This window comes from Dermacentor albipictus, chromosome 6, assembly GCF_038994185.2.
Source record: "Dermacentor albipictus isolate Rhodes 1998 colony chromosome 6, USDA_Dalb.pri_finalv2, whole genome shotgun sequence".
Classification (NCBI taxonomy): Eukaryota; Metazoa; Arthropoda; class Arachnida; order Ixodida; family Ixodidae; genus Dermacentor; species Dermacentor albipictus.
The window spans coordinates 8115161-8133397 of NC_091826.1; the positions used below are offsets into that span (position 1 = coordinate 8115161).

The 18237-nt window shown below is 48.1% G+C and overlaps 1 protein-coding gene across 1 annotated transcript in view; it reads right to left on the reverse strand.

Moving 5' to 3' along the window:
* Positions 1 to 246: 246 nt before the first annotated feature.
* Positions 247 to 18237, reverse strand: part of LOC135896425 (lysosomal alpha-mannosidase-like) — a 36308-nt gene continuing 18317 nt past the window's right edge. Inside the window, exons 13-24 of the mRNA XM_065424799.2 lie at positions 17426 to 17686; positions 14784 to 14910; positions 12030 to 12109; positions 9773 to 9991; positions 7180 to 7298; positions 6110 to 6205; positions 5799 to 5871; positions 5430 to 5516; positions 4553 to 4675; positions 4285 to 4383; positions 3207 to 3335; positions 247 to 2187 (exon numbers count right to left, since the gene is read on the reverse strand). Coding sequence (XP_065280871.1) covers positions 1933 to 2187; positions 3207 to 3335; positions 4285 to 4383; positions 4553 to 4675; positions 5430 to 5516; positions 5799 to 5871; positions 6110 to 6205; positions 7180 to 7298; positions 9773 to 9991; positions 12030 to 12109; positions 14784 to 14910; positions 17426 to 17686 — 1668 coding nt within the window. The 3' untranslated portion in view covers positions 247 to 1932. The remainder of the gene's footprint in view (positions 2188 to 3206; positions 3336 to 4284; positions 4384 to 4552; positions 4676 to 5429; positions 5517 to 5798; positions 5872 to 6109; positions 6206 to 7179; positions 7299 to 9772; positions 9992 to 12029; positions 12110 to 14783; positions 14911 to 17425; positions 17687 to 18237) is intronic.

An 18237-nucleotide genomic window follows, 5' to 3' on the forward strand; every position in this document is an offset into this window, starting at 1 on the left:
ATGCATTAAGCTATTAGCCGCAATAAAATTTTAAGTGAAAAGGTCGAGGCAAGTCAAGAGAAACGTCAAGTGATGTGGGTGACAACACTCTGGCAGTGACACGTAATGGGAGGGGGAGGGGGACAAGCTAGGGTTTCCGGTGGGGGCTGAGGCCCCCCTCCCGGAGAACTCCGGAGGGGGCTCGGGCCCTGGAGAACCCCCCCCCCCCCACCCCCCCCCCCTCCCCCGACGCAGTCGGCGTCTATAGCCAATGTACAATTGTGTTTATTTCCATCCCATACAACGTGTAATACCGTGCACGATTTATGTTCACAACTTCATCCTTCCAGAATGTTTTATGGCGAAACACAAACACCGTTTCATACGTAATGCTAACGCATTTCTCTCGCATGTACCGCTAAATCGCCGCAGAATTTTTTTTAAAGTAGGGGGTCTTAGGTGGTTGTAGAGCTCTTTTAAAGTTTATATCCATGAAGTGTTTAATTTGTTTTCACACCTTTCCCTATCCACTTGTATTCTTTGAATGCAATCCCGATTGAATCTTTACGGTCTCATAAGTATATTGGTGTACACATTACTATATACAATGTACTTATAATGTCAACCACGTAATGTCCAAATCCAGTCGTATGTTCGGTTGCCTAAAACTAAACCTACCCTTGCACCATCGTCATTAAAGAAACAGTTATATATTACTTACGTCCGTCCTGTGCCTGAATATGCTTCAACTTTTTGGGATCCCGACTGGTTAACACTTAATAAGCTCGAAGTAGTTCAAGATTGTTCAGCACGTTTCATACTGTCCAACTATCATCGAACATTCAGTGCAACTACCATGAAAAATAGCCTTAATCTCCTATGTATGAATTAGTATGAATTAGAGACCGTGCACGTCTGTGCCAACAATGGTGCAGTAAGGTTTTAGCGACAATAAAATTCTAAGTGATAAGCGAGAGGCAACTCAAGAGAAACCTCACATAAGATGGGTAACAGAACTCTGCTACTATGACACTCTCGTTCTCCATTCCCCCCCGTATAACTTCGGAGGGGGCTGCCAGTTACATCCAGCAGTGCCAAGAGCGAGAGATACAATTAAAGGCAAGGAAAGGAAAAACAGGGACACGGGTGCATAAAGCCCTCTGCTCACACAATGTGACCGCATTTCACTTCCGTCTGCGCAGTGTTCCATACGCGCGATCACTTTGCTGGAAACACTACAATGTTCGACCTGGTAACAGCGCCAATAATTATAACGTCTGCACGTGCTTCGAGCCGGTGATTAAATTATTTTTATGAAAGGAATGCGACATATGACTGACTGTATGTACACTAAATAAAATCGTCTCTGCAGTAATGAAGACTCACAGAAAACGCACGAGGTATCGCTGTATACACGACGACTTCTTTATTTATTTTCAGCCTGCAGCGCCGCCTTCGAATAAGGTTACGTAGCTTCGACGCATGTATGTGCAGTCTATCGTAATTCGTGACTGGTTCCTGCATGGATAAATGTGCCTCCTGCAAAGTGCACCACGGCTGACCCGTTGGCGTGTACACGCGCTGGTTCCCCTCCACATTGGTTCCAGCTGTCTGACTCTCTTGCGAGCATACGCGTCACCTAAATCTGCACAGAGTAATCTGAGAACGATGAGCGGGAAGGGCTTTTGAGGTTCATCACGGCCATAATTACTGAAACACCCTATGCCGCCAATGGTGCTTCAAAAACTGGTGCACTGACCGGACTGTAATTGGGCGACTACCAGCCGTCTTTTTGTCGTCTGTGGAACAGAAATTATAACCGAAGGCGCCCTTTAGCGAAGTCTACGCGTGACCAAACATTGCCGCGATGACATCTGCATTGCCGACACGTGTCTTTGCAAATGACCAGATTTTGCGGACAGCTCGCGTGCATGGTGGAACGCTCGCTCTACGTCATAGGCCCGCCCGGAAGGCGGACGGCACGCTGAACGCCTTGAGCGTCGTCAGGAACGTGCGAATCTGTCCCGGCTGCAGGCTGACCAGCAAGTTTCCGTGCACCTGCTTCATGCGGTACGCCGACTCGTCCGGGCTCGCCGCGTGCTCCCCTCCCGCCTGCGGCCACGGGCGCCGCTGCACCTCGCTGCGGTACCGGTGCGCCGACAGCGCCGTCTCGCGGCCGTCCAGCAGCAGGAACGAGTGGAGCAGGTGCTGCGCGTCAACGGGCTTTGCTTCATACAGGAAGAGCAGAGGGCATTTGCGTTAGTGAGAATTGGCAATGACGACTGATTTCCACGGCAGAAAGGAGTGAGCTATAGGCTTATAAATAATTTCTTTACAAGAAAGGCAAACGAGCCGGTTCTGGGCTGGTGTTCTCTAGCCTGCTACCGGAAAAATTCTGCCTCGCATGTTCACTGGGAAAGCAGAAACCTGACACGACTGTATTCAGGAAGGTATTAACGAAGATACTGAGGTAACTTGAACAAGTGAAAGCATTAATTGGATGAACGTTATGAGAAACGGCGAATCCATAGCAAATAGAACGTATAGTGCGAATAGAGTACGAGCCTGTAAATGGCCTTGGCCTTATTTGGCGGATGGCGAAGTCAATCTTGGGCAAATTTAATATGTAGAGGTAAATGTGAGAACAATTAGTACCTAGATAACAACAAAATTAACGAATGAACTTTGAGCGGAAAAAGCGTACTTGAAAGAGCTCGGTTTGGTCGCGCATTACGACCACGAAATATTTGAGAGACTGCATTTGCTTGTCGTAGTAAAATCTTGATCCTAAATTGAGTTATGATACACTAAACGGTTCGAGGGACGCGAGTTCAAAGTTGATCTGCGGCAAGCATACTAATCGTCGCGGTCGTCCTGTCGCTGCGCGCGAGGCCACCGGTTGGACTGCAGTCCGCGGCGAAATGCAAAGCGCCCGCTTGCTCAGATGCACGTCCATAGGGCAGTCAAGATTATTCCTACGGCGACTATGGCATATTACGACGGCTTTGGGGCATAAATGGTAGCTTTGGGACATAATTCCTCACGAATTACTATCGAAGGAAAACATTTAGTTAGCTGACATGATTAAACAATCAGGCTTCGGGATTTTTTGCACACAAAAAGAAAAGAGGGAGGGGGCAGGAATTCGACAGAAGTACCGGATTGTTCGCGACGTCATATGTAGCGGACAGCACTATGCATGCGTGTAAACACGGACGTTGTCGCACCGTGACGGACACGTTGATGGTGAGGTCCCGGCCGATGTTCTCGATGCGGATCAGAGTCCGGTTGTCCTGGGTGCCTTCCAGGGTCATCAAGTGTCCACCAGGGGGCAGGGGAACGCGCAGCTCCGAGTGCTGCACGGCGGGACAATCAGCGGACGGCGTGCACTCTGCGGCTTGATGCGCGTGCACGTGCGCGGAACTTGCATGCGTCACGTTACTTGCGCAGGCGCATCACGTCTGCCACGACCGCCTCTTCCATCCTGGTGCATCGCGTATTTTTCTTTTTTTTTTACTTGGTCGCCCCTATGTTGTAAATAGATATATCCCTTCTCTCTCCGTGTCCTTTTTACTCCCTCCACTGCTGACCGCTGCTCGGGTGTCGGCAGACAGCGCTAGACAGTTACTGCGGTCAGCAGCAATTTCCCTTCGTTTCAATTTGCTTTATTCGAGAATCGACTGCTACCACTTAAAACACAGAATGGCCTCGGCAGCGCACTGCTTGTGCTCCGCTCGCCACAAACGCACTCGTGACTTATTTTCCTGGCCAGGCCTTATATATATAGTCAAGTCTTCCAGAGTTAATTCCGTTTGTATATCTCTTTATTTTTATAGTGTTTCCTTCTTCAGCGATATCAGTTGGCGTCAACATTTCACTGCATTTATTTTTCTTTTGGGATACTGGCCAGTTAAGCTGCGTAGCCCTCCTGTTGATAATTCAAAAATTAAAATAAAGTAAAAATCTAATTGTGCCTGCTATGGGCGCTGGAGTTAGTTAGGGACATTTCTGGCCGCAGACACTTAGCTTTCTCGCCCGAGGCGCGAAATAATCCCCACGAGAACTCGGCATTCTCAGCTGGTCTATACTTCCCAAGGAATAAGCGGGCCGTTCGTTAGCTCTGGCGGTTTGACAAGGACAGTATTCAGCCCGACACGATCGATGGCTCCGGCGTGCTCTAGTGGCTTGGATGTCTGACTTTATACCCAGACGTTATCCCGGTATAATATATATCATAGTAAGCGTTGAACGCAAAGGGTTCACGGAATGGAAAGCGTACACAGGTTCGGCGAGAAAGACGCTTGCCTCTTTTCTGGCGTTAGCCGGCAGCGGCGAAGGGTAGAACATGTACACGGGCCGATACACTTCCTGCAGGGCTGCTCTTCGCATCAGGTCGGCTGCCTCCTGTAACATATGCCGCGTAAAGATAGCCTCGCTGCTTCCGCAGGCAGGAATGCAAAATGCGAAGTGTATTCACCGGACACGGCTGCCTCTCTAGATCTCTCTCTAAACATTGAAAGATAGCCTGTGAGAGGCGCTTGTGCACAGAGGGCGAGGAACACGTGACACGTACCTTGGGCGTTCCCAGGTGCAGCCTGTGCCGTCCCTTGACGATGATGCCGTCGTCGTTGACCCCGCGATCGTTCAGCGGCTCTTCGACGCCCAGCTCGTCGTCGATGAAGTACCGCCTGTGCAGCTTCGAGAGAGTGAACGATTGATCGCGGCTGACGCGCGTGCATGTCTGCGGGATGGGTGAACGGGCCTCGAGCGAGTGGCCGAGTGAGTGAGGGCGTAAATGAAGTGCGCGAGAGAGTAGTGCGAGGTTCAGTGTGCAGATGATGGAGGCAGCTAAGAGAGAGTGAGCGAGGCTCGCATATGAGAGAACGAAGTGGGCAAGAGGAGAAACTATAAGACGCAGAATACCGCAGATCAGATGGTCTTACTACCATGGAACGTACGCGCTATTCTTAAATATTAGCTGCAGGAAACAAAATTAACGCGACAAAGCACGACCTGTGCTGGTATAAGCTAGCGTGCAAAGAACAACTGCACATGTCGGTATACCCGTGTGTCCCAGCTAACGTTAGCCAAGCTGTTCAACGAAAAAAGAAAAAAAAAATCAAAGAACAGGGTGCTAGATGCAATTACAAGACCTATACGGCGTTCTATATATTGTCAGAGTTCTGACAAGCGAACGCCATATATAGGCCTTAAACTCACATATTTCACCGTCTTTTCTTACTTTCTTTTGAGTTGAACAGCTTGGATAACGTTAGCTGGGACATCCTACATTACATGCGCAGCTCAACAACTTTCCCCACTTACGGCACAACTGTAACGTGCATTGACAAGCGATGCATCGCTTGGTCCGTTTAACAGCGGAGTCCTTTTGTGCTCAAGCTGTATTGACATGCATTCGCTGAGCAAACAAGGAGGAGCTGAGAGCTAACCATGAGTTCAATGGTGCCCTGGACGAAGCTGGTGCCACCTTGAGGACGGTCCGGGATGACCGTCATCTGCAGCTCCTCGGCGTGGTTCTGTGATCGGGCGGAGAGACACTGTCGAAGCCCGCTATTGGAACACAGCAGGCATAACTCTACACTGGTGTTTACGGCTTTCGTAAGAAACCTTCGTCTGCAGAATCTCAATCATAAGCGCACGAAGAAGAAAATAATTGTGCGCTATAACATATCCAGTGTTGTTACTGTAGATGAAGCATGCTTTGTGAGGGGATTGGTTCTGGAAAATGTACGTTATAAGCTGGCTCCAACGCAGTGACGATAATTGGATTCGGGATACAATACCTCAGTATGTCCTACCTTTATGTAAATCCACGAGACGACCGGGTAGTAGTTGGAAGCCACCGACGCGGGATCCAAAGAGTCGTTCACTCTGCGCGATGGAAGACAGCACATAACTCGGGGTAACGCATTTGACACTGCAGCGCTAAATTAGGCGCTGTTTCAGGCTCTATAAGCGGGTTCTGTATTGACTTCGACTGCATTGTTTAATAGCCAATTAGCCTTGAGATTAATGAACTACGTTTAAAATCAGCTAATCTTTGTCAGTGTGATCTTTGACCGGAATCGCGGTGACATGAATCACCGGTACTCGTGATGCCCACAGTTACCTTCGCGTGACGGTGAACATTCCGTTGGAGTCGGTGAAGAAGACGCCGCCGTTGTCCAGAGACGTCTCGTAGCGCGTCGTCACGTCCGTGCTCGCCCTGCGCCACAGCGCAGGCGCGTCAGCATCGCGCGAGGTCACACGCGCATTTCTGGTGAGCGCGAAGCAGGAAGCTCGCTGCAGGTTATGGTCGCCGATTATGCGGCGTGGTTCACCGGAGCTAAACAGATGTGAAGGAGACCACCTGACCCAATTCCCACGGAACGGGAGCATGATTGCGCAAGTGTGCAAATGGTGATTTGGGCTGTACACGCGCGGGGCGATCATTTGTTTAATATTCTGGAATTTTTTTTAAAGATCGCCTGTGGCAGACAGCAAATTCTTGTATTTGAGGTGATTATTCGAAGAGTCCGGCGTTACTAGCACGAGAAATGGAAACACATGTTCAACTAAGTAAAAAAAATTCAATAATTAACTTCTTAATTAATTACGTTACGGCACATGTTGGAATTTACGAATTGTAGCTGGTAAGTTTGCGAGACGTGTCCACTTGAAATGAAGCTCCAGGATGACACCCGTTTCGAATTATTATTTCTGAAAGCGTGGGACGAATTATACATGGGCCTTCCCGTTACTTTTGTGCTTCAATGCATAAAGAGAGCGTTTTGTTAAAGAAAGTGGAACAACAATCCATATTTACGACGCCGTTTGATGGCACATATCTCCAAACTGGTGTCATTCTGGATATTTATTCCAAGTGGACACGCCTTGAAAACTACAAGTCGAAAATTGCAATAAATGCCGTAACGTAATTACATAAGAATTAATTAGTGCATTTTATTAGTTGAACACATGTGTTTTGATTTCTCGTGAAAATAATCGCATCCTCTCTGAATAATACATCTCAAGGACTGAAACTGTGTTATCCGTGACAGGCAATCTCTAACAATTCCGGGAAACTTAAAAATGATCGCCTCTTATATGTGCAGCACGATTAACCAGCGCTACACGCAGCCTCGGTGGCTACACAGCGATTACGGAAAGCGGACGCAATCGGAACTGCGGCCGACTGACCCTGTCGGTAGTGGTCCGATAATCCACTCGAACTCGATGAATTGGCTGTTCTTGTAGAGGCGGATAACCTGCGACAGCCATTGATCGAAGATCTGATGCACCTCCGTCACGTGTGGCCCCTGCACCAACAAGCATCACGCCCGCGAGCGCAGGAGGGAATGAGATTTTGCAGAAACCTGCAGTACAGACCACAATTCGGTCAGCGCCACGGCAATCCCCAAAAGTTCGACGCTTGGAGGATTGCAGCGCCGGTCTATACGCGGGAGAGCAAGGCGTCGCACGGTATGTAGACCCACCGTACGTGTCTGCCGCGCGCTTTTTCTACCAGTGTCTCATTGATGTAGTTTGCTACGCGCAGCACGCTTAGCCACAAACACTTGGCGTTTTGTGTCAGTTATGAACTTGCCTGCACGGACGTAACAGTATGTGTGCGTATATATGTATAGAAGAAAGAAAATACTGGGACGCACAATTCTAAAGTCGCAAGAAATGTGAATAGATGTGCCCCTGTGCCCATTCTAATCTCCAACAGGATAAAAATACGTAGTTCTAACTGAAAACTCCCGAGGAAAATTCCTCAGTGGGCTATATAGCTGGTTGGATATACTTAACACTGTTGCGCAGGGCGACGAAGGACTCGCTCAAGTACCTTCGTCGCTCTGCGCAACAGTGTTAAGTATGGAAACCTCTAAACGGGCAATTTCGCATACACAAAATTTTGAGGCCACTCAAGCTTCGCCTTTAAGAGAGGAACGTGATAGCATTCAAAGACCTCTGACTGCTTTTCATGCTTGCCGGTAACGTTTACCGGGAGACGCTGGCGGCGAACGCTATATATATATATATATATATATATATATATATATATATATATATATATATATATATATATATATATATATATATATATATATATATATATATATATATGCACGAAGGCAAGCTTTCTGGTAGAAACGCGACCTCGTGCGTGGGTCGATCTACTCTTATTACTTCGCGCTTTTAACATTTCAGTCTGAGAAGAGATAACATAAAATATATGCGCCGTCGGTGTTTCTTTTTTTCGTTACATTTGTTTGCGGGCGGCTGTTCTCAAAATTCCAAGGAGTAACTTTGTAAAGAATAAAAGAACAGGTATGAGCAACTTTGGTGGTATGTATAAGAGTGGTTGGGTACGCGTGGTTCGGAATTTGGCTCGACATTCTTTTTGCCGCGGCGACGCCGGACGCCGACGCCGGATTTTCTACGACACGGGGCCCTCAGCGCTATCGCGTTTAAACGTATACGCCGGTACATTTCTGATATTGTTCTCAAAATGTCTACGGTACCCTAGCCATATTCAGCTCGGTTGTAAAATTGCAGGGGGGGGGGGCGCAGGAGCCCCCCTTCTCCCCTCACTTTAAGCCTTAATTACTACGTTATAAGGCTTTATATAGGGTGTTTTTTAAGCTGCACCAAATTTTTAGAAATTGCCTGTGACAAACAGCACAATTCTAACCCTTGATCTAAATCACTTGTACGAGAAATCAAAATGCTGCACTGAATAATTAACAGACTTGAGCTAATCAATCTATTAATTAAGTGCTTTACGGTACCTATTTTAACCTACAAATTCTAGCTAGTCAATTTGCAATGCGTATCAACTTAAAATGAATTCTGAGGATGGCGTTGGTTTCGAGATATACGCCGAAAAATTTGCGGTAAAAATGCACTGTTGTTCCACTTATTATTTTTAAGAAACCGCTGTTCTATGCACTGAAGCTAAAAGTAACTGGAACTCCATGCAGTTCGTCGGACACTTGGAAAATCAATATCTCGAAACGGTCGCAGTCCTGGGAATTCGTTCCAAGTGGTTATGCCTTGCGAACTCACCGGCTACAATTCGCAGATTCAAATATTTGCCGTAAAGTAATTACTTAGACCGGTAATTCGCGTAATTGTGTTAATGATTCAATTATGCATTTGGATTTCTCGTAGAAGCAATGGCCATTTCATCGAGTAATTTAGATCAACGGTTAGAATTGCGCTAACTGCCACGGGCAACTTTAAAAAAAAAAATTGGTGCAGCTGAAATGAAGCACCCTGCGTATGACACACTGGGATATATTTCGGCCCGTCATGGCGACTCGACACTATACGCTTATACTTTGTCTTTACGCAAGCCAGGTTTTGATGCCGAATTGGTTTCACAATGATGGTCGCTGTCATCTCTCCTCTGGCAATCGCGTCTCACACGGACGTAAAAATTCACCGTCGATCGTTCTCGCGCTTGCAACACTTGCAAGCATTCAAGTGTCTTTTCATCATGGAAACGCTGTACGGACTAACGTGCGTGAACAATGCATTCGCTGTGACTTCCTGCAAACCCTAACATTGCTCGGCGTTCTTTTTCTTTACCCCCGCTTTTTTGTAAAGTGCCAAAGGGATTAGTGATATATCGTTGCAACTTGTTGACAGGTCGCATGCACGACACGGTTGGGCCACCCTCACTCGCGGGTGAGCCAATCAATCAACGCTCGCGCGTTAATTCGCTCTCATCGGGCGAGGAATGAAGCAGTCGCTCGAGCCACCGCAGGGCGGCTGCCCAGCTTGCCTGCACCACCCGGTAGGTGACCTTGTTCCCCAGGTCCGCGGGCCGGTTGGTGTCCGGGTCGAAGGTGTACGCGCCGCCCGCCGTGGCCACCGTCTGCCTCCGCGTGCCGTCCACCGCGTAGGCGTAGAACGACTGGCGCAGCGACACGCCGCTCTCCTGGCCCAGCAACGTGACGCGTCGCACCAGGCCGCTGGTCGTGTCCAGCTCGATGCGGTAGCGCTGCACGAGTGCGCCCCGACGAGGCGCTCAGTCGAAGCACGCGCGCTCGCTCGCGGCGCGTAGCCTCCTCCTACGAGGATGCCGACTCCCTTCTTCGCTCGCTTTAGTTCCTTCGTTCACTCGCACACTTGCTTGTTCATTCGCTCGCTAACCAAGTCACACGTTGCACGCATACAACACACAACTTTTTGTAACACTTTAATTGCTGCTTTGTCGTATAAGACGCAGCTACACTATGTAGTCTCACTCGATCGAGTACATACGCTCCAAAACTAAGCACCGCGTTATATGTAGCTGGCGTCGAACACGACCCACGTGCGTGGGAAATATTTCAACGGCAAAACCTAATCGCAGTGCATAACCTTTACTCATTCAATATAAGCAAGCCAAACAAGAACCACGACACTTATTGATATCACTGAAAACGCTCACACAGAATATACACATTTACGAGGTGCTTTTTTTTTTTCTTTTCAGCTGAACTGCATTGAAACAAAATTGCCTGCGGAACATAGCACAATGCTATTCCTCGAGCTGTGTTATTCGAAGAGGCGAACGACATTACTTACCCGATGAATCAAAACGCATATAATTGACAAATTAACGATTTCCCCCTAATTATATGCTCCAACCAAGTACTCTGCGGCACGTATTGCGATTTAGGAATACTAGCCAATGAGTTTCCGAGGCATACCCACTTTGGTGATGAGACAAATTTTGAGATACGCGCCGTGAAACTTGCGGTAAAAGTGCACTTTTCTTCCACTGACTTTTTTCTGACAAAACTTTTTTATGCATTGCAGGACAGAAATAACCAGAACGCTAATGCACTTCACTCAGCCGCACACCTTGGGAATGAATATCTCAAAACTGGTGTCACCCTTGGAATTCGTTTCAAGCGAACAGACTTGCGAACGACCCGCCGTGGTTGCTCAGTGGCTATGGTGTTGGGCTGCTGAGCACGAGGTCGCGGGATCGAATACCGGCCACGGCGGCCGCATTTCGATGGGGGCGAAATGCGAAAACACCCGTGTGCTTAGATTTAGGTGCACGTTAAAGAACCGCAGGTGGTCGAAATTTCCGGAGTCCTCCACTACGGCGTGCCTCATAATCAGAAAGTGGTTTTAGCACGTAAAACCCCATAATTATTAGACTTGCGAACTACAATTCGTAAATTGGAATATGTAATTAGCTTAAAAAACTTCATAATTTATGTGCACCCGTACAGAATGGAATCACTTCTCTGCTTCCATCGCTGCTATTACCGACAGTGCCAACATTATTTAAGTGTGCCACATCATGTCGTCCTACTCTTCTCTCTAGTGCGCCCAGTGGGCCTTACAGCTAGTATTGAGAATAAATAAATAAATTAGTGAATTTTTGTTAATTAGTTTATTAGGAATTTCGATTTGTCGTGCAAATAATATCCGCCTCTTCGAGTAATTTACCTCAAGGAGTAGAATTACGCTGTCACAGGCGACTAAAAAGAATAAAGAAAAAGAAACACGTCATATATTTGTGCCGTTTTCAGTTCTCTCGTATGGCATTTAGTGACCAAATGATTACTCACTCTTCCTTGAACACAACATTGAAATTGACAAAGTAGGCAACATAAAGCTAAATACATTTTTTGCCATGGTGAATTGCTAGCATGATAGTGTTGTGTTACGTACATGATCAATGTAACACAATTCCGTTTAGTTTATGGGAGTATTGAAGTATATATGGTCGAGCACTTAGCTGCATAATTGTTATTTTTATCTCTCTTTCTGTCTTCTTCTTTGTCTCTAGTGTGCAATTGTATTTATGTTGTTCTCAGATCGTGCTGACTGCAATTTGTGGTTTTAAGAACAATTGCTATATGCATAACTGTCATGTAAAGAGGGCTCGAACTTCAAGCGAAGTGGTTTCGTTCTTGTTTCGAGCCTCCTTTCAATTACTTCTTGAACGGAAAAATGTTAAGTATCATATCACTTGTGCATTCATTCGCTCACTAAATGGGTGCGCCAATCATAGCGCACGGCCGCGAAGAGCTTACCTCGTTCTCGATGAACCGCTGCTCGGGCTCCAGCAGCAGGAATTCCAACGATGCCGAAGCGAAATGCATCTCCTCTTTCTCTGAAAGTGCACGCGGCAACTTCGTCACGGTGCATCGAATTAACGCGCTCACGTGACTCTGTGGAACATTTGTCTCACACGTGCTCAAGTGTGACGATACAGCTAGGGCGAAACACTTGCAAGGCTAGATAGGGCTGTGAGCAAGCACCACGCTCCTTCTCATGGCGTAAAGCTACGCCTCTTTTTTTATGCGAAGCATATTACTAGAGCTCAACTCAGCTCCTCAGGCGCGGCGGTGTCGCCTTCAATACCACGTGACACCGTGACGTCGCGACAGAGGAGAAACGGGGCTCCAACTCGCGCCGTCGCTCGAGAGCTCAACCCAGCTCCTCAGGCGCGGTGGTGTCGCCTTCAATACCACGTGACACCGTGACGTCACGACAGAGGAGAAACGGGGCTCCAACTCGCGCCGTTGCTCGCGGCGTCGCCTCCCGCATCGGACGCGGTGAGCGTCGAGCAACGCAGCGTTCGGCGCGACAACGAAATGTGCGCCTGAGCAAGCGCCGCACGCCTGAGCCGACGCCGACGACACCGGCTTTTCTGCGACACGAGCTCCTTAACGCTTTCGCGTTAAAATAAAGGCTAGTATGCTTCGCATCCTGGGCTTAACCTTAGGTAAACCACAGCCATTTTTTTAAATTCTTTAATAGATAGCTTGCTCGTGCTAGATGCCACGTCGTTTAAGAGTTGAAAGGGATGCGAAAAATTCGACGCCCCTCAGAGTTGCTGGGAATGGAGAACTATTAGCCAGGCCGTCGCGGCAAATAGTGGACAAAGTGATAACGTATTGGCAGCTACATTAATAAAAAAACCACGAAACGTATCTTGCGACCGCGATACAACGCTCACAAGTGCGCCCCAGGCATAATCGCAGACAGAAAATGGCAAACGAATTTTGCATTTGCTACTGCAAACGCTTTTACAAGTGCCACGTTTACTTTCGTGGTTGTCTTTCTGACTGTTAGTCGTTTACAAGAGTTATCTGTTCTGGATCCCCGTTTTATTAAAGCGAAACTTTCTTTGCGCACCCTCCCGGACACCTGACCGTGGCCGATGGTGGGATCGAATCGCGGTCCCCCCAGCAGCAAAGCGGGAGCCCTCGCCATTATTGTGACCGCGCACATATCGTGCCGACGTCCGTTTGAGATGACCACCGCGTGTCTCACATTGCATGCACGGCACGGGTGCGCGGAAGCATGTGCGCGCGCGCGCATTAGTTCCGTTTACGCCACATAGACGCAGGAACGAAGTGGGCAGACTTATATGCAGCGTTTGAGTATAACCGCTTCACGAGAACTCCGCTTGACGAAAGCTTCGCTTCACAGGGGCTTCGGTCAACATGGGTTCCGAGATGTGCGTTGGATCTGCGTAATTATTTTTCTTTTCGTTTTGTTCACTAAATGGGTGTCTCTTCGCGCGCTTGATAGGACGCCCCCGTGCTTCAATTCGCTCGTGCCCTGCCAGCCGGTCAGTCGTCCACACTATCTTTTCTTTCGTCTGCTCGACGAGATATGACGTCGGCTGCGTTTAAACCAGTCGGTAGTCGGCGCATACGCCGTTCATTTTTTTTTTTTTTTCTGTGGCCCCCGCAGCTAGTGCTGCTTTTTCAGAATGTCGCTCAGCGGCTCACTTATGGAACTAGTCCAGCTTCGCAGTGACGGGTTAGCTGCTTTGCCCCTGATGTATTTCGCATTCACTCCCTGGTTGTCGCATTTCGCGGTCATTCTAGCGGAATAAGGCACAGACTGTTTCGATGAGAGTGCACGACAGGAAACACCAATGGTCGTGCGTCGTCTTCGCTCGTGCGTGTCGTGTCCGGTTTGAACAATGCTCTCCGAAGCTAGGCTGCGGGGGTACGGCACGGTGCCACATGGCCATCGCGGTTTCAGTTTCGCTGCCTGTACCAAGACCACAACAGCAAGAAACCTTGACACATATTTGTTTCTTTTCTACCAAGCAAAGTAAAACGGTTTATTTTGCGCCAACCAAAATAAAGCAAAGATAAAAAGACAGAACAACATTTTTACGTGATTTCGTTTTGGATATGACTTCAGAATGATAAAATTACCGTTGAACGGCCCATTTCGGACGTGTGGTTGAACATATCGACGCGCCCCACCAAGGGCGACGAACGATCAGTGGCTTCACAAACTCGCTCACTTCTTCCACTTACATATGCGCCTGCCTGTGTACCTACAGCGAGTCACGAGACACTGCTTCGTTCAGCGAGCAACAGCGGTCGAACGAGGGGCAATGCCTCAGGTAGGAGCCAACGTTTCGACAAGGGGACCTGTATTCGAACTGTCGAAAACGAGTCTCTCGTCATTGGCTCGAGCCTGAGACATAGTCCCGAGCTCGTTCGACCACTGTTGAAACCTCCGTCTTCCAGTTAACCTTTGTCTCGTACGCATTGACTCGCTCTGCATATCTCGAACCGTTGATTTGTCCACGGCACGCAAGGTGCTGGTAGCAACCGCGCTCCTCCATCGTAGCAACACCGCGTGCAGATCGGGAATGGCTTCAGGCTCGCCAAGCTTCGAGTGCGACGTGGACACGAATTCAGTTTCGCCACGAATGCGCACATATAACTAAAGACGCAACTGCGAGCGTAAATTCAAGTTCGAGCCGGAATCGGCATTGGAATTGCCCAAGCGCACGTCACGCGCCGTCTCACTCTTTTGCGCAGTGACGCGGTACGCCGCGTATCCCAGCGGCGGCAACTGCACGGGAAAGGCGAGCTCGGTCCTGGCGGCGCTGCTGCGCTCGGGGATGTTCAGCAGGGTCATGATGAGGGGCACCGCCTGGACACACAAAAACACGCAGCAGAGCCCTTTTGAGAGAGAGAGAGAGCCGTGTCACAGCTGACGGTGCGTGTGCGTCGCTTGTTCTGTGCTGCGCCATTACTTCGCCCGAGTATGTACTATAGCCGGTACAAATTATACGGCGCTCTGTCGACTCGCAACGTAACACAGTTAATGCAGACGATTGTAAACGCTGCACACACAGACAGGAGCGTACACTAGCGATAGCCTCCCGATAGGGACGCCACGGGCATGCCCACTTTAAGAGGGAGAAAAAAAGGCAAGAGGAAAGAGAAAGGGAAAAGGGAATTGTTGCAGCGCTTCCTGCGTCGTATGACTATACGCTAAAGAAAACTTGCGCTTGAGCTTTTGTTGCCAGTCAGTAAAACTCTGCTAAATTAACAAAAGAGGAGCGCGTGACGTACCGCAGTAACCTTTCGGGGCGCTTTCTCTTTTCAGTGATGTCGCATCCCGCACGATGCCTTCGCGGAACGGAGTGCATATCTTCAACGCACTGGAAAATTTCGAGACACGAGAACAACGGGGACGGGCTATTCCACTGGTCGCTTCCACTAAACGCGCACCGAGAGCGACGGCACTTCCGAAGCTGGTTGCCTCCGAGTGACGACGAAGAGTGTCGTTTCTCCGAAATGAAATAGGTCGCGGTTAGATAGGCTCTGGGACATTGCTTAACACAACAAGCTAACTCTCCAAACAGATAGAATATGCGGTCGCGATCATTTAAACTCGTGAAAAACCAACTGCAGGAGCGAACCCGAAGTACGCTATCGTTAAATATCGTTTTCCGTTATTTTTCTGCGCAGTTGTATATATATTCGATTCCACGATGTGTGGTGAATGCCCCTCCCTTGGTATGTGCCACGAGAGTTAAGAATTGAACATCAACGTTAAGTAGAGCTGCCTGTGTACATACTGATTCTTGGCCAATAACAAAACTCCATCCAGTTGCGGGTGTTGCTTCCGGACCATTGTTTGTGATCTCCCTACTTTTCTGTCCGCAGACCTCTAATCATTTCCGTAAGCTGTATTGCGGAGATATTTACTTTCCCTCTGCTACCCCTGAGCCCAAGGTCTTCGCAGGCGAGAGGAGCCTAAACCTGCAGCTGGATAGATATATTTACATTCTAAGAAAATACGTTAAATAGTTTTCCTAGCTTTACCGCAGCAAGCACATTCTTCTTCTTCCTTGGTGTACCTCGCTTTATAACTACGTTCTATGGCATCCTCATCTTGCTTCGAAAAGTTAGGAGCTTCCCTATCATAAATTGTTTATTTCCTGATTTCATTTTTTTCCTCTTAGGTAATTACTCCTTGCAGGTTCCTTTCCCATTGCCGGAACCCGTGAGATTGTCTCAGCCTCTCTGACTGCGTCTGGCGTTCTTCGCTTCCATGTTGCTTACTATACCGGTCGCATAATTGCTGGTAAGCTGGTAAGTTTCCTCCCCCGTGACTAAATTTATTCTGTACAAATACGTCACACTGTCGCAGCCCAATTGCATTCTTTCATATTCATCAGACGTTCATCAAAATCAATTTTACTCTGAGCCTCCCTCACTTCAATGCTTGTCCAGCCCATATCACCCGGCACAGCTTCATTTGTAGTCTTAAAGTGATCGAAGGCCCAACGCGAAGCGTCCAGCTGGCCTTTGGTTGCCATCGAGTCCCAATTATGCCCCTGACTTCCAGCAAACAAGCGCACTTCCAAATGTAAGTACTGGATCCATCACACCTTTCCACATACTTTGGAGCACCTCGTACATATGTACATAGATATTGTATCCCCACAGCGTTCTGTGTTTCATTGCAGCCGCATTTCTCTTCCCTTTTGCTATTGTTTTTTACCTCGTTCCGAACATATATATATATATATATATATATATATATATATATATATATATATATATATATATATATATATATATATATATATATATATATATATATATCCTTCGTTTATCCACACACCAAGGTATTTGTATTATTTTACGCGTGGTATTTCCTGGTCCTGTACTGGCATTGGCTGTTCATCGTTGTCATTGAATACCATAAAACTTGATATTTTAGCGCTAAATTTGAATCCCAAATTCTCACATCCATGTCCAAAGATACTCGCCAGACGTTGCAAATAACTTTGTTAGTGAGCAACACAATTTCGGCCGCATAGAACAAACCTAGAAGCTGCTGCTCTACTATTGAGCCCGCCTGTCTGTATGAGGGATTAAATCCGACATTACATTCCTCTGGCGCCCTTTCCATCCTCACCATGTAGATCATAAAGAGCAGCGAGGATAAATGGCACCCCCGTCTCAGTCCCTTAGTAATGTCAACTTTCTGCTCGCTACTCATCTCTTCCCATTCAACGCAAACGGTGTTATTATAGGTAAATCTCCCTCAAACGTTGCATAGAATCGTCGCTCGAGCCTTCCCCTTCCAGGATGTCCCCCAAGGTATTGCGGTCCGCGTTGTCATACGCCCAAAGAATGCGGCGCCTTGCCTGCGTGTCCACCTCGTCCCCTTGCGGGCCTTGGACGGTGAAGGTGAGGCCGGCGGCCACGGGCAGCCTGGCGTACGTGCCCAGGGCCGTGGACGACGGGTTGTACAGCAGCAGCGTGAACTCGCCGTCCGTCTCGGCCAGGTCGAGCTTCTCCGAGTGGCCGCACTCGCTCACGTTCAGCGCGTGGCAGAAGCGCCACGGCAGGTCGCCCGCCGCCCCGCTCGGGTCCAGCAGCTGGTTCAGGGCGCGGCTCATCGCCGTCTGCGCCGCGCGCGAGAGCCGTCGGGGGAGGGGGGGACTGCATTTTTCCGTGCCTTACGTTGCGACATTTTGACAGGTTATCTGTCAAGAATGTAGGCATTAGTCGACGAATATGCAAGGTCATAACGCCCGATGATCCACTATGTACACTTGACAGAAAAATGTATATGCAATTTCTAAATAAATTTCAGCGAGTAGAAGATTCTGCTCCGCATCGCCCTGGCGCCCTACAGTGAAACAAAAACAGCGCACGGAAACGTTACAATAGATAGCAGGGGACAAGATGTATTGTTTGCTGAACAGTCCTGCCCTTGTCAAATTGGTTTGTGCACTCTACCTAATACGTATAAGACATCCGATAGACCACTTTATTTCCTACATTCTTGTGCTTTTTGTTTGTAAAATCTGTTTTACCAACACGTTTTTCTGTGACGCCTGTGGACTATTCTATGGACATACTTCGATTTTATGACCTCGCAAAATAGTTCAACAAAAGTTTATAGATGTGTTTGTGGAAACAACCACTTGGAAGTATATGGAGCACAAATGGG